The sequence below is a fragment of the Nestor notabilis genome, unplaced genomic scaffold (assembly GCF_000696875.1).
Source record: "Nestor notabilis isolate BGI_N333 unplaced genomic scaffold, ASM69687v1 scaffold22599, whole genome shotgun sequence".
Classification (NCBI taxonomy): Eukaryota; Metazoa; Chordata; class Aves; order Psittaciformes; family Psittacidae; genus Nestor; species Nestor notabilis.
This window is the reverse complement of record NW_009943567.1, coordinates 8,963-23,570: the sequence shown is the minus strand read 5'-3', so window position 1 is coordinate 23,570 and position 14,608 is coordinate 8,963. Positions and strand designations below refer to the sequence as shown.

The 14,608-nt window shown below is 54.0% G+C and overlaps 1 protein-coding gene across 1 annotated transcript in view; it reads left to right on the top strand.

Moving 5' to 3' along the window:
• The window catches only part of PLXDC1 (plexin domain containing 1), a 13,191-nt gene extending 226 nt beyond the window's left edge, over positions 1-12,965 (top strand). Inside the window, exons 2-13 of the mRNA XM_010022003.1 lie at positions 862-1,005; positions 1,083-1,132; positions 1,459-1,601; positions 1,740-1,858; positions 2,025-2,124; positions 3,732-3,827; positions 5,720-5,801; positions 7,948-8,008; positions 8,842-8,977; positions 10,495-10,530; positions 11,573-11,733; positions 12,846-12,965. Coding sequence (XP_010020305.1) covers positions 862-1,005; positions 1,083-1,132; positions 1,459-1,601; positions 1,740-1,858; positions 2,025-2,124; positions 3,732-3,827; positions 5,720-5,801; positions 7,948-8,008; positions 8,842-8,977; positions 10,495-10,530; positions 11,573-11,733; positions 12,846-12,965 — 1,248 coding nt within the window. The remainder of the gene's footprint in view (positions 1-861; positions 1,006-1,082; positions 1,133-1,458; positions 1,602-1,739; positions 1,859-2,024; positions 2,125-3,731; positions 3,828-5,719; positions 5,802-7,947; positions 8,009-8,841; positions 8,978-10,494; positions 10,531-11,572; positions 11,734-12,845) is intronic.
• Positions 12,966-14,608: the final 1,643 nt, after the last annotated feature.

The window sequence follows — 14,608 nt, the reverse complement described above, 5'->3', positions numbered from 1 at the left end:
TGCTGTATCCAAAGCAAGGTGATGGATGAGGACATCCAAGTGAGTCAGCTCCTCCGCATTCCCGACCCTGCTTATATCCCCCCTTGTTTCTTTGGAATACATTGTGAAGGGCTGGGAGCAGGAGGAAGGGGCTACAATTGCTCTCTTGGGAATAGCATGGGGCTTTGCTGTCTCACTTTTCCCCTCTCCAACCCACTGAATCCTTGGCTGATGGGTCATTCCCTGCCTCTGGCATGGGTTCACATGGGGAACAGGTCCCAGGGGGGAGATGCTGGGGTCTGGCTGGGGATGTGTGTCCTCCAGCAGGTCTCTGGCTGGTTGGAGATGGCTCTTGCTGCATGCTCCATGCTCTGGTCTGCTTGGGAAGGGGGCTCCAGGAGCCTGGGAATAGCAAGGACGGGTCTGGCCACTCGCATGGAGCCGTGTCCCACCCCATGCTCCGGGGATGCAGCCCCACGTCCCAGTGCTCAGCCCCTCTCTCGTGCTTGGCTGCTCTCCCTGCTCTGCCCGTTCCAAGGTTAATCATTTCCTCTGGGTTTCCCCATCATCACTTGTTTGGCTTCAATTCTCGTGTGTAACTCCCAGCCCCTGGCGCTGGAGCAGGATGTTTTCTTCCCGGGAAGGTTGCATCTGCTCTGCTGAGGTCTCTCTGAGTCACAGCTCCCTCTTGCCAACCAGCCTCTGCTCCCAGTTGGTCTCATGGGTCTTCTCTGCACCGTCTACTGCTCAGAGCCCTTTGCAGGCTTCACATTGGGCTTTGGGTGCTGGTTTATGGCCGCTTTGGGCTGAGATGGGGTCCCCGAGCCCTCCCTGGGGGTCTCCGTGGGGCCAGCCTTGTCACACCATCCCTTGTCACCGCAGGAGGACAACCACAGCTACTACGTGTCGCGGGTCTATGGGCCGGGGGATGCACGTCTGAGGGGGCTGTGGGTTGACCTGGCCGCTGCCAACAGGAGCCAAGTGAAGATCCATGGGATCCTCTCCAACACGCACCGACAGGCCTCGGTGAGCCCCGACCCGTCCCAGCACACCCCAGCCCATGTCCTGGGGGGCCGGGCTCTCACCCCATCTCCCTCCCGTAGAGAATCGTCCTCTCCTTCGACTTCCCCTTCTACGGCCCCCTCCTGCGGCAGCGCCCGAGAGATGGGATGGGATGGGATGGGATGGGATGCGAAGGGGTAGGATGCGATGGGGTGTCTGTGCTCTGTTGGCATTCCCATAGCGGGAGGACATGGGGCTGGCTCCAACCTTGCAGAATCCATTGGGTTGGAAGGGACCTCTGGAGATCACCCAGTCCAACCCTGAGCCCCAGAGAGCCCTTTGAGCTTTCTGCCTGCACCCCAAGTGTAACCCCCCTGCTGCAGGGGGTCACACAGGCATTGGGGAGATGCTGGGTGAGGCAGGGCAGGGAGGTGGGAGGTCAAGAGGAGGGAAGGAGGGAGGGGACGTGCGTTCTTCATCCTCCTCTGCTCGCTCAGGCTTCATCTTCATGGGGGACGTCATCCACCGGATGCTCACGGCCACGCAGTACGTCGCTCCCCTCATGGCCAACTTCAACCCCAGCTACTCCCGCAACTCCACCGTCCAGTACATGGACAACGGTGAGTCCTGCTCCGGCCACCCCAGGGCACACCAGCGCGGCTGCTGGAGGTGCGGAGCATCCCGGCTTCCTGCTCCTTCCTCACGGAGCGGGAGCAGGGACAGGTGAGAGGATTGATGCGCTCTGGTCTCTGCTCCAGGGACGGCGTTTGTGGTGCAGTGGGACAAAGTCTATCTTCAGGGGAAGGAGGACATGGGCAGCTTCACCTTCCAGGCGGCCCTGCACAGCACCGGGAGGATCATCTTCGGGTACAAGGAGGTGAGAGATGTTTCTGCTGGGGAAGGCACAGCAGGAGGGGCCCAGTTATAACCATCCACACACTGAGTCTGGGCGTTCCCAGTGCCACCAAAGCACTGGAGACATCTGCAGCAGCACCAGGAGCAGGGTCCATCACATCCATCATGTCCTCTCTGTCTGGCTGCAGATCCCTGTGCCGGTCCTGCAGATCAGTGCCACCCAGCACCCCGTGAAAGCCGGCCTCTCCGATGCCTTCATGGTCCTCAACCCATCTCCTGATGTGCCTGGTGGGTTGCTGTGCTGGGGGAATATGGGGGGAGGCTGGGGCAGGGAAGCAGCAGATCCTGCAGGGATGCCACAGGTCCCCTGGGATCACAGCTGGGGAAGGATCTTGGGGCACTTCAGGAGGATGCACTGCTTGGATTCATGGTGGGGAGCAAGGAAGTGTAAGGAGGTGTGGGGCTCAGCGGCATGGACACCTCTTGTGTCCCACATCCCCTGGTGCATCTCTTTGGGTCCACCTCTCTTTGGATCCACCTCTCTTTGGATCCACCTCTCTTTGGGATCCATCTCTTTGGGTCCATCTGTCTTTGTGTCCACCTCTCTTTGGGTCCACCTCTCTTTGGGTCCACCTCTCTTTGGATCCACCTCTCTTTGGATCCACCTCTCTTTGGGATCCATCTCTTTGGGTCCATCTGTCTTTTGGTCCACCTTTCTATGGGTCCATCTCTCTATGGGTCCATCTCTCTTTGGGTCCACCGCTGGGGTCCATCTCTCCATGGCCAAGACCACTGTGCAGCCTCATGCTGAAGGTGGCCCATGGGCACTGTGAGCTCTGGTGAGGTGCTGCAGGGAAAAGGGCTTCATGCACACACTTATTCCACACGTGAGCTGCAGGCATGGGCTGAGCTCCCCAAGAAGGCTCTTCCAGCCTCTCTCATCCCTGCTTGTCACGAGGACCTCCTGCTGCCGTTGCTTTTCCCTGTTATTTATGGAGCTCCATGTGCTCTTTATTTATCACCCATTTACAACAGTGTAAGAACCTCAGCCAGGCTGCATGTGCCTCCATCCCCATGGGCTGCTGGTATCTCCTGCCTGCCCCAAGGGCTGAGGGGAGAAGAAATGCATGAATTGGGGTCAAAACCAGCTCATGAGGTGAAGAAACAAGGCTTGAAGGGAAGGAGAGGAGGGGGAAGGAAGGGAGAATGCTCTGTCCTGCTCATCCTGGGCTCCAAGTGCTGGAGGGTTTGATTCCCCTCACATGGAAGCGTGATGCCAGAGAAGCATCTTGGCTGGTGTCACCACGTGAACCCATGGTGGATGCTGGGAGAAGACCAGGGAGAAGCCAAATGTGGGAAGACCCTTCCAGGCCCAGGATGGTGGGGATGGAGCAGGAAATGGGGATGGAGGAGGCCGTGGCGAAGGCGGCTGCAGCCGGAGCTGCGCAGGGGGAAGGTCACAGCCCCATGAGTCACTGGTGAGAAATGTGTTTGTTCAGAGTGAAGCCGGGCTGGACCACGTCCACCTCTGCTCAGGGACAGGGGCAGGGGGAGCTCCAAGCTCCTCCCAGCCAAAGAGGGGAGACGAGATGTGTGTCCCGACATCCCTGTCCCCCCCAGCACCTCCTGTGTTGCTTCCTACTTGGAAACATCCCTGCTCGTTGCAGGGGGGGGTGGACTAGATGACTTTGAAGGTCACTTCCAACCCAAACCACTCCATGATTCCCTGCAGCCTCCATACACTGTCCTCTCCCACAGGAACAACCCTGAGACCCGGGGCCACTTTTGCCTTTCAAGTGGGAGCCAGCAGCAGTGGGGTAACCCCCTTTGCAGGATGGAGAAGGGTGTTGAGAGGGGGTTTGTGCCTGGTCTATAGCCAAGGCTCTGTGTTTCAGAGTCCCGCCGTCGGACCATCTACGAGTACCATCGTGTGGAGCTGGACACCAGGAAGATCACCAACATGTCAGCTGTGGAGTTCACCCCCCTGCCCAGTGAGTCAGACACGCTTGGGGACCACAGTGATGGGACAACATGGTTGGGGTGGTGCCCTGGAGAGTGTTTTCCTCCCATGGTTTCACCCAGAAACTACACCAGCCCCCTATGTACAGCCAAGGGGGGAAGCCAGGGCTGGAGGAGGCAGGTTCAGTGGGTGTCACCCATCATCCGATGGCTGGGAGCCATGGAGGGAGGGTGAGCATCAGTCGGGGTCCCCCACTCATCCTGAAGGTCTCTGCGTGGCTGTCACTGAACATAGAATCAGCGAGTGGTTTGAGTTGGAAAGGACCTTAAGATCATCCAGTTCCATCCCCTGCCATCTCGTGCCTACAGCCCTGTTTGGGTTGATCAGCTCAGAGTCAATCCCAGCCAACAGCAAACCCCATGTGCGTGCCAGGCTCGCCCTGGAGCCAGGATGGGAGCCTGGGATGCAGCAAAGCCCTGCTGGCATGGGAAGATCTGGCAAAAGAGGGATGTGCAGCCAGTCTTCCTTCCCTACTGCTCAGCACACCCCAGCTAAGTGACAAGAGATGTGATGCCAACCACCATGTCCCCACATGGTCCCAAGCCACTCTCCATGCCACTGCCAGCACCATTCCTCATGCAGAGTTGATGCCTCTTGTTGCTCACCAACAGATCCCCTTTCACCCCAGGACTTTAATTCCTTATTCCCTGCTCTTCCCACCTGCCCATTCGCCAGAACTCCTTCTCTTTGCTCCACAAGCTGCAGCTGATCTCGCTGGACACCAGTTCACTTCATGTCTGCCTATGAGCTGTTTTGGCCGCCTCCACACTCAGATGGAATATCTCGGGATGCTGTTAAGCAGCCCCATTTTTAGTGCTGGGATCCAAGGACACACGCGAGTCGTCACGCAGCCCATGAATACAGCGCAGGGAGGGAATGTGTCCCGGAGATACCGGGGTTATGCATGGAAACGGCCTTCCCGGGGCACTGGGTGGCAGGTTCGGCAGCAGCAGGGTTACTGCAGAGCAGATTGGGAATAAGCATCCAGCAAGAACTCGATTTCTTCTCCTTAAAACCTGCTCTTTTGTCTTCCCCAGCAGGCAGGGTGCTGGGAGCAGCATCTCTAGAGGAGCTACAGGGCTGGGGGAGCTGGAGGCCACTGCTTCTTCTGGGGGCTTAATGTTTAGCCTCATTCAGCTCTGCCCCCTCTCAGAGTCCTTGCTGGCTGCCTCCACACGGCTGCTGCTCGGGAAGAGCTCAGGGTCATGGAAACCACCAGTTGCTGTGACTTTTCTTGACAAAGCACCTTTCCCAGCCAGGATTGGACTCTCCAAGCAGGTCGTCCTCTCCAGCGTGGAGATATTCTTGCAGAGCTGCTTACAATGGACATAGCAGCAGAGGGTTAAACTGTTTGTATCGCTCCCTTCCTTCTGCACAACACCCTCTGTGCAATAAGTGGTGTAAGTCCCAGATGTGCTTTACCTCCCAGTTAAACAGGATGGGGAGAGGTTTACAGATGGCCTGGGAGTCCACTCCTGCTAGAGAGGTGTTCTGCAGGCCCATAGCAGAGAGGTTGTGTTAGAGACTCACCTGCTGATGCTCTGGTTCAGCCCACACCACCAGTGCTCAGCAGATGCTCTTGGTGCCCGTGCAGATGCTGGTGTGTCTCTGGATGGTGCCTGTGCAGATGCTGGTGTGTCACTGGATGGTGCCTGTGCAGATGCTGGTGTGGGTCTGGATGGTGCCCGTGCAGATGCTGGTGTGTCTCTGGATGGTGCCTGTGCAGATGCTGGTGTGTCTCTGGATGGTGCCTGTGCAGATGCTGGTGTGTCTCTGGATGGTGCCTGTGCAGATGCTGGTGTGTCACTGGATGGTGCCCGTGCAGATGCTGGTGTGTCACTGTGTCTCCTCTCTCTTTTACAGCTTGTCTCCAGCATCAGAGCTGTGAAATGTGCGTGAGCTCGGAGCTGACCTTCAACTGCAGCTGGTGCCACGTCCTGCAGAGGTACCAGGGATGAGTTTCCTTCCCACCTCTTCTCTTGCTCATGTTCTATAGCTGGGAGAACAAGCACAGCTCCGGGTTTGATGCCTGTACCAGTGCTGATGGGCTTTTACTACCATTTGCCTTTTCCTGGTGCTTTCTGGTGCTGTTCTCAGTCTCACAGCCCTGGTGACGCCGTGAGCTGATCTCCAGTTACAAGCTGTTGAAAGGAGACATTTCCCAACCCTGGGGCTTTTGGTCCTGATATTTCAGTGCAGCAGCTGGAACAAGTTGAGACCAGAAGCAAGATTCACATTTCTTATGTGAATCAGTGAGCTTAAATGGGGGTAACTTGTCCTGCCTTAGGCTGTGATTTGAGACTGAAGTGCAGGGCAGGGACCCTGGGACGAGCTCCAGCCTCAGGTAGGTCACAGAGAGGGGGATGCTTATCATGTTCTCCTTGTGGAGGATGAGATGTAGCAAGGGTTGGGGGTATTGCTGCTGGTTTAGGGGTGCACAGAGGGTGTGGGGGGTGAGGCTGGCCCTGCCACGCAGCATCCCTGCTCCCTGCTCTCCTTCAGCGTGATGGGGAGCAGGAGTTTAATGAGATACTGCTGAAATCTGTATTTAGAGCTCGTGGCAGGGGAGAGGACCCAGTAACACAGATCCTCACACGCGGCACAGCACGGCTCTCCCAGGGAGGCTCAGTGGCTGGTCCCCTTCCCCAGCCACCTCCTGCAAGGGCACCGTGGTTCCCCCCTTGCTGCAGCCCTTCTCTTGCTACACTCAAGACTTTCCCTTTCCTCCCAGGCAGCAATTCCAGCAGGGTATGAGCAGGGCAGCTGGGCCAGGGCAAGAGCCTGAGACGCCAGCACAGAACCCTGTAAATGAGTGTTGATTCTCTGCCTTTCGGTGGGCTGGGGTTCAACCTGAGCAGTTGCTCAGGGGTGGCTTCAGACCAGAGAATGGGATGTTCTCACAGCTGAGAGAGATGCGTGAAACCAGATGTGGCTTTTGTAGCAAAACCAAACCTGGGATGCAGTGGCTTAGTCTGGGTCTTGTTTGGGCTGAAACCTCAGGGTTCAAGAGCTTTGCTATCCTGCTACCAAACTCATGGTGTTTGCAAACCCCAGCTTCCAAAACCTAAGTCACTGTTGCTCATGTTTCATAGAATCCCAGCCTGGTTTGGGTTGAAGGGACCTTAAAGCTCATCCAGTCCCAACCCCTGCCACGGGCAGGGACACCTTCCACTAGAGCAGGTTGCTCCAAGCCCCTGTGTCCAACCTGGCCTTGAACACTGCCAGGGATGGGGCAGCCACAGCTTCTCTGGGCACCCTGTGCCAGCGCCTCAGCACCCTCACAGGGAAGAGCTTCTGCCTCAGAGCTCATCTCAGTCTCCCCTCTGGCAGGTTAAAGCCATTCCCCTTGTCCTGTCCCCACAGGCCCTTGTCCAAAGCCCCTCTCCAGATGTTTGCATGTGTTGGCTAAAGGCCACGCTTCCCACAGCCGTAACTGCGTGTTGGCCGCTCCGTCCTGAAGAGCTGAGGTTACACATGACAGGACACATGGCAAGCTGCAGCAAGCCTTCTGCTATCTTGTTGGCTTTCAACCAGGTTGGCTTTGCAAAGCCAACATGATCTTTCCCAAGGAAGTTGGTAGGGTGGCTTCCAGGGTTTGAATCCAGTGATTTAACCCTGGAATTAACCTCTTGGCTCACTTCTGGGCAATGGAGTTTGTGGGTTTGCTTTTGCTGAGCCCATAATTGTTACAGAAACTGCACCTTAAGCAAAGATCTCAGCGACTCAGCAGGACCTGGGGTGTTTTTTTGTGGTTTCTCTTCTTTTTCCTGCTTGGTAGTTGGGTAAATCAGTGCTTGTATGAGCTGAACCCCTGATTCATGGGTTGATGTCCCCTGAGCCTTCCCAAAGGTCAGAGTTCTATTCCATTCCCTCTTTTTCTGTAGGGATTTCTCGAGCTGGTGTTTTCCTGAGCTCATTTATTATTTTTTTAATGCGTTTTTCCTGTGCAGATGTTGCTGGAAAAACCCCACAAAACCCTTGTGGAGATCACGGCCTTGCCCTGGCAGGGTCCAGGGAATGGAAACTCAAAGTCAGTCTATATATTTTTCCCATTTCTCTGCTTCTCTGGTTAATTCTGCTCTTCTCCACAGATGTTCCAGTGGCTTTGACCGATACCGTGAGGAATGGTTGTCCTATGGCTGTGGTCAGAAGGTGAGGCTGGAACAAGAGTCACTTCTAGGTCCTTGCTAGGAATGATGCTGATCTGCAGCAAAACCAATGGCCATATCCCCAAACAGTCACTCGGCTCCACTTGATCCATGCCTGGAATAGACTGAGTATCCCTTTAGATATCCCTTTCCCATTACAGCAGCACCACCAATCCACTTGGATGTCTGTATGGGAATGGTTAAAAGCTGGTCCATCTAACCTAGGGTTTGCCTTGCTGCTGTCTTGTCTCCCTGGAGCTGGGTATTCAGCAGAGGTGCAGAGACCTCTTTAAGTTACCAAGTGGTGCAGTTTGAGTGCTCTGGGATGTGTTTTTCTTCACCTTCTGAAGCATGACTCTTACTCACTCTCAAGCATGAATTAATCCTTGTGACTTTTTTTGGTCTCCAATTATCTCCATGCTGGATGAACTAGTTTCTTTGTCTCGGAAAGATCAGCTCTAAGGAAACATCTGGTTCTGCTTTGGGTTGGTTTTCTTTCTTTTTCCTCCCTCCGAAAACTCAGCTTTGTTCCCTATTAACCGAGAGGGTTGAGTGAGGGAAAAGGGGGTCACAGGACCTATGTAAGGTCACCCACTGATGCAAGAAGGTCAGACCTTGTCCTACTTAAGTGGTTCCCAACCTCTTCCTCCTCTTCTCTAACTTCTAGGTCACCCCCCTCCATACTTCTGGACCACATCCCCTGCTTCCACTCCAGTGTTTGAAGCCCTCAGGCTCAGTAGCCCCAAGCCTGGGAAGCAGAGTCCTCCCCACTGGCTCCCTGGTGCTCCTGCTGGAGGAGAGCAAGGGAAAAGTGGCTCTTGTCTGTTTTCTTCCCAGTCTGATGAGAAGACCTGTGAGGATTTAGCAGCTGGTGAGCACTATTCAGCACCTCCTGAGAGCTCTTCCTCACCGCTGGACGAGGACATCACCACCTCCACGTCCTCGCTCTTCATTGACAGCCTCACTACAGAAGGTAGGGGCCAGTTTGTGGATACCCCCTCCCTGATGCTTATCCCTGGAGAGGTCTTTCACTCCGAAGCCTCCTGAAGCCAATTCATACCCAAATAAACCCCAGAACAAGTGGGTTTTGAAGCACTAGGGCTGGGGTGAGTACAGGAGGCAATGGAAAGGAGAAGGTGAGAGGGGTCATGTGGCAAAGGGGGAGAGGAAACCCATCAGTGGGGAGAGTTTTCTAGTTGCATCACAGCCGGTTTAGGTGTTTGAGAAGGTCCACAAGCAGTTGGTACCTGGTGGGCAGAACCCCAGCATCATAGCAGAGGTTAATACAGTCTATAGAGCTCACACTTTTAATGTGCTTGGTCTTAGCTGGTGGCTCAGGGCTGCCAGGACTCCAGTAACACAGCACAAGGTTGTAATTGCCCTCTGCTCAGGAATGGTGTTGGTTCCAGCACAGCAAAGCTCCACATAAGGCCCCGAGTTTCCCTTGGGACACCCATGTTCTACAGCTTGATAATCCTATTAACACAGGGCTGGCTCCTCAGATCCTAGCGGCAGGTATCGCTTCCATTTGCCTGCTTAATAGTCCCTAAAGCAAACTGCTAATTAGAATAAATAGAAAGGAACATTCCTAATTGTCCTTCAGCAATGGGAAGGAGCTGGGTGGAGGAACGGAGCTCGTGCTGACAGAGCTGACTTTGAAAGGAGCAATTAAATGGAGGGGGGAGCGTGACACCAGAGCTGAGATGGGTTTCCAACTCATCGCCGGCTCTTGGAAGAAGAACAAGAGGCTTTTCTGTGACAGAGCCAGGCATGGAGTTCATTTGTGATCTTGGAAGGAAACACTCACCCAGCTGCATCAGGCAGCGAACTTCATCGGGAGGAGCAGAGCGAAGGAACATGAGAAGCAGAGGATGGACCCAGCCCCTGCATCCTCCTCCCCAGCTCTCCGGAGCCGCTCACGGGGAGATGTTTGCGGACGTGTCCGACCCACTGCTCATGTGTCAGTGTGGAAGCCAAACAGTGTGATTTCAGCTGGACACGTGAGGGTGCTGCTGTGGACACCAGCCAGATGTGAAGCCTTGTACAATATATCCCAGTTCTTCCAGAGCGAGACTGAAAATGGAGCTGGATTTTGGGCCCCGAGAGCATAACAACACCCCATTGATCTATTCGGGGTGTATTTGCACCATGACTGAGAACCTGCTAAAAAGAAGCCTTAAATTCTCTTTGAGGGTGCTGAGGTGCTGGCACAGGGTGCCCAGAGAAGCTGTGGCTGCCCCATCCCTGGCAGTGTTCAAGGCCAGGTTGGACACAGGGGCTTGGAGCAACCGGCTCTAGTGGAAGGTGTCCCTGCCCGTGGCAGGGGGTTGGGACTGGATTATTTTAAGGTCCTTTCCAACCCAAACCGGGCTAGGATTCTGTATTAGCAGCATATTGCTGCAAATGCTATAGTGGGAGCGGGTGGGAAGCTGCAGAACATCATAGGTGCCTCCTAACTCTATTTTATTTGCCTTTGTTTTCTTCTTTCAGATGACACGAAGCTCACTCAGTACGCAGGCAGTGAAGGTAAGCCCTTCATCCTCCACAGGATGGAAAGGGTGGGCAGCTGGAACAGGCTGGAAGGATGGAATCAAGATAAGGCTCCTCTTGTCCTTACCCTGATTAATACCATTTCAGAGAGTGGAAAGTGAGAGTCAGGCCAAATCTCTTTTACCCTGGTGCTGTTTGTCTGCTTCTCCCACTTAGTCCTGCTGTGCAAACGAAGATGATGAGTTTTCTCTTTCCATGTAATTCCCTTTGTCTGCAGTTTCTGCACAGACAAAGTCCTTTTTCCTTTTGAGTTTCCTCGGCAGTGCCAAAGAGCAGCGTAAAGGCCAAATATAAAGTGTCCTTAAGTCCAGCTCTGCCTTTTTCATCTCTGTTCCAATGAATCCTTTCTCAGTCAAAGTCTGTTCATCAGCCCCAGGGCAGGGAACCAAACTGTTGCCATAATGGTCTTACTAATTCCAGAGTATGGGAAGGATCTGAGTCCTCTTCACCCGATGTTGGGTTTGCAACCACTGTGGTCTATGCCCATCCCTCTCACCTGGAAGCAGCTCAGGGAAGTTAAACTGGCTAAACTGGGTGCAGGACCAGCTCCTTTGCAGGCACAGGGCCTTTGGAATGCCTCCTCTTCCCAATTCCAGCCAAACTGCTCCCCAAATGGCTGGTAATGTCACTTAATAAATGTCTCCTCCACCCTCTGTAGCTCTGTGCAATTGCATATTCATAGCTGAGGACCGAGGGCAAGGGAGGCACACGGAGCCCCCAGCTCAGCATATGGCTAATGGCTTTCCACCAGAGTGAGCAGCCAAAATATAAGGAATATGGATTGGAGACGGGGTGGCTGCTCCATGGTGCTTTCATCTGCTTTCAAACCAGCTCCTGCTATCATCTGGAAGGGATGCTGGAGCCTGGACAGCCCCTCTGGTGCCTCCTCCCCTCTCATTGAGCCAGGCTGAGGTGCTCAGTCATATGTGCAGAGCTCTGAAAGCTCTTCCCTTGCTTTTCCCTTCCTTCTCCTGAGGTCTCAGCATAATTCCAGGCTGAAGTGAACCCTTTTTTGCAGGGATGGGAAGCAGCCTTCCTTCCAAGAAAGCAGGTGCCCCGATTCACACCGGCACGATCGTGGGCATCGTCCTGGCCGTGCTGCTCATCGCAGTCATCATCCTGGCTGGAATTTACATCAACAGCCACCCCACTTCCACTGCTGCCCTGTTCTTCATTGAGGTGAGTGGAGAACCTGATCCCTCGCCCAGTTTCCTCTGCTGTCCCCCCAAATCCGAACCTTCTACAGGAGAGCAAAGAGAAGAGAGGAGCGTTGATAGAGTCCAGATTGAGTTTCTTTTCACGGTCCTACAGTCACAGCTAATCTCCCAACCTCCGGTTGATGATGTTTTAAACTTAGGCTCTCCCCTCCCACACGGTGTTATTTTGCTCCCTTTCACATGCTCTCTTTCACACGTTGCCTTTTCTATGTTCCACTCTTCCACCTGCTTGCAGGAGCAGTTGGAGGGCTTGGTTGGAGCCATGACATACTTGAGATCGCTGCCTTTTGAGTTACCCAGCTGGATTCTGTGGACTAAAATTGTCAGGCTTTACTGGTAGATGTCACGCCATCAGCTACTGTGTAAGTGGTGGTGTGAAGGCTTTAAATGGAAGGTTTTAATTCACAGAATGATGGGGGGTCCAACGATCTCCATCTGCTGTTAAAAGCCAGAAGACCGCTTGCTGCAGGATCCCAAAGCAGGCAGAAGTGGGCTGAATCCTGGCGTAGGAGCTGCTGCGGAGGGAGTGAGCAACACTGAGCCCTCAGCCTTTCCTTATCACTCCCTGGCTTTCTCCTTGAGCACTTGGCTTTCCTCCATCTGTCCTGTTTACAGGGACATGCTGCAGGGAATTGAGCTACGTGGCCTCTACCAGTCTAGTAACACTTGGCAGTGTTGGATGCATTCACCTACACCCGGCCGGGCCGGGGCAAGGCAGTTGTCCCTGTTCTGCAGATAGAGGACACACAAAGCTGACTTGTGTGTGGTGGCACAGGAAGCCTGTGGCCAGCCTCGGCTGCCACCCCAGGCACAGACCGTCCTTGTTCTGGGGCTGATGTGAGATTTCACTTCAAGTTTCCATTTCCTCCCCCGTTTTAACCTGAGTCGTGGGTCAGCTCAGTGAGATGGATGTGTTGGAATGAACTGGGTTAAGCACGAAGGTATTTTTTAGCATTTATTACTTCCACAAAGACAGCCCTGTTCTTGTTGCAGGACCAAGATCCCAGCTTCCCTGCAGGCTTGGTGTAAAAGGCTCTGTCATAGCTTCTGATGGCTCTTTGTTTCTGTCCCCAGCGAAGGCCACACCACTGGCCTGCCATGAAGTTCCGAAATCACACCAACCACGCAACGTATTCCGAGGTGGAACCAGCCAGCCAGGAGAAGGAGGGCTTTGTGGAAGCAGAACAGTGCTGAGCGCTTCTCCCCCTGCGCCTCAAACCTCCCATGTCTCAAGTGTTGGAGTCTTCTGTTATTCTATTGCAAAGTCTTTCCCCTCTTGGAAAAGAAAGGGCGAGTAGAGGCAAAAAGACCCAGTGGAGCATTTGAAGAGTGAGTCGGGGTGATGTGGGGCTGGATTTGCCTGGATCCCTCACGGGATAGCAGAGCCTGTGGTGGTGGCAGTCACTTGTGGCATTGGACTGGCTGTAGCCTGGCACTGAAGCCCTGGCTATGGTGGCAGAAAGAAGTGCAGCCAGTTCTTCAGCTCAGAGTGGGGTTTATGGTTTGTGGTTGGGTTTTTCGCCACTCTGTTGCCCAGCCTCTTCCCTCCTTCACCAGGAGCCTTACAGGAGCAGCAAAGGGGGGACAAATCTTGTTATGGGCGAAATATGGGGTTGCCTCAAGCAGGAAGCTCTTGGAGACACCAAAATCAATGCTTTTTGCTGCACACTAGCACTGTCTGCACTCAGGAAAACTGGGCTGGTGTGCTCCTCTCCATGGAGAGGCTGGGGAGGTGCTGGTGGTGGTCCAGGAGAGGTAAGGCTGGCTCCCAGGGCTCACCAACCCTCTCCCATCTCCATCCTTTCTCTTCTCTCCCCTTCTTCTGTGGCAGGCAACATTTAGCTTTGTCTTTGCAGCTGAGAAGCCTGCAGTTGGTCTTCAACTCCCTGCCCTCTTCTCCTTTCAAAGTAACAGCTTCTACCCCTTGCCAGGGGGAAAGGGAAACCTGCTCTATCTTACTGGCAAAGCCCTGCAGAGGATTCCCCTTCAGGATGTTTGTGAGCCAGTGGCTTTGAAGCACTTTTTGGCATCTCATTAGTTTGCTAAATCACTAATGATAACCCTTGCCCTGAAGCAGACAGGGTGAAAAAGAAGCTTGGATTCCTTCAAAACCCATCCTGGTGGTGTGGCCACTAATCCAGCAGGAAGCGAGTGGGATTTGGTGGAGGAGGATGGGGACAGCGCGCTATTGAGAGTGTCCTCCCACAGGCTCAAGCCTGCAGTAAATCCAAACTCCTCCGTGGGCATGTCACATAAATAAGGAGTGAAGGCACACGATGGTGGCTTCACACCATCAAATATCACAGCTTTAGAGCCTTCTGAAGCCAGTGGATTGTTTCTGCTGGTTTAGTTTGCCTGTGAGAGGTCCCTGGTCTGGATTTGTGCGTATAATAATGATTCCAGCCTCTGACCCTGGTGAAGGGCTTTGACATGAGACCTCTCAGGCTTTTCCACTCCTTCTGTGCCATCAGAATGCCACATTAGTGCAGAAATCTTCTCCCCTACTTCCACAGCCAGAGCTTGGGCTCTAAACTGAGGAAAGCTCCTGTTAAAAAAGAGGGAGACCAAAGTCCAGTGGAAGGTAAAAATTCCACCACCCCCCCCCAAAGGCGTTGGGTGTTTGGGGCTTTTTCCCCCTTTTTTAATTAATTTTCTCTTGATCCTCAGTTATTTATTCTGATAATCATGATTTTGGTGTGTATTTTATCCCCTGCCTGGTTCAGCTGCCTCTGGTGGAGGGTGCTGCCAAAGGCAGGGGCTGTCTAATTCATGTTTTCCTTCTCACCTGCTGGTTCCTATGGCCATTAAAGATAAATATGGCTGGGTTGTGGGGATTT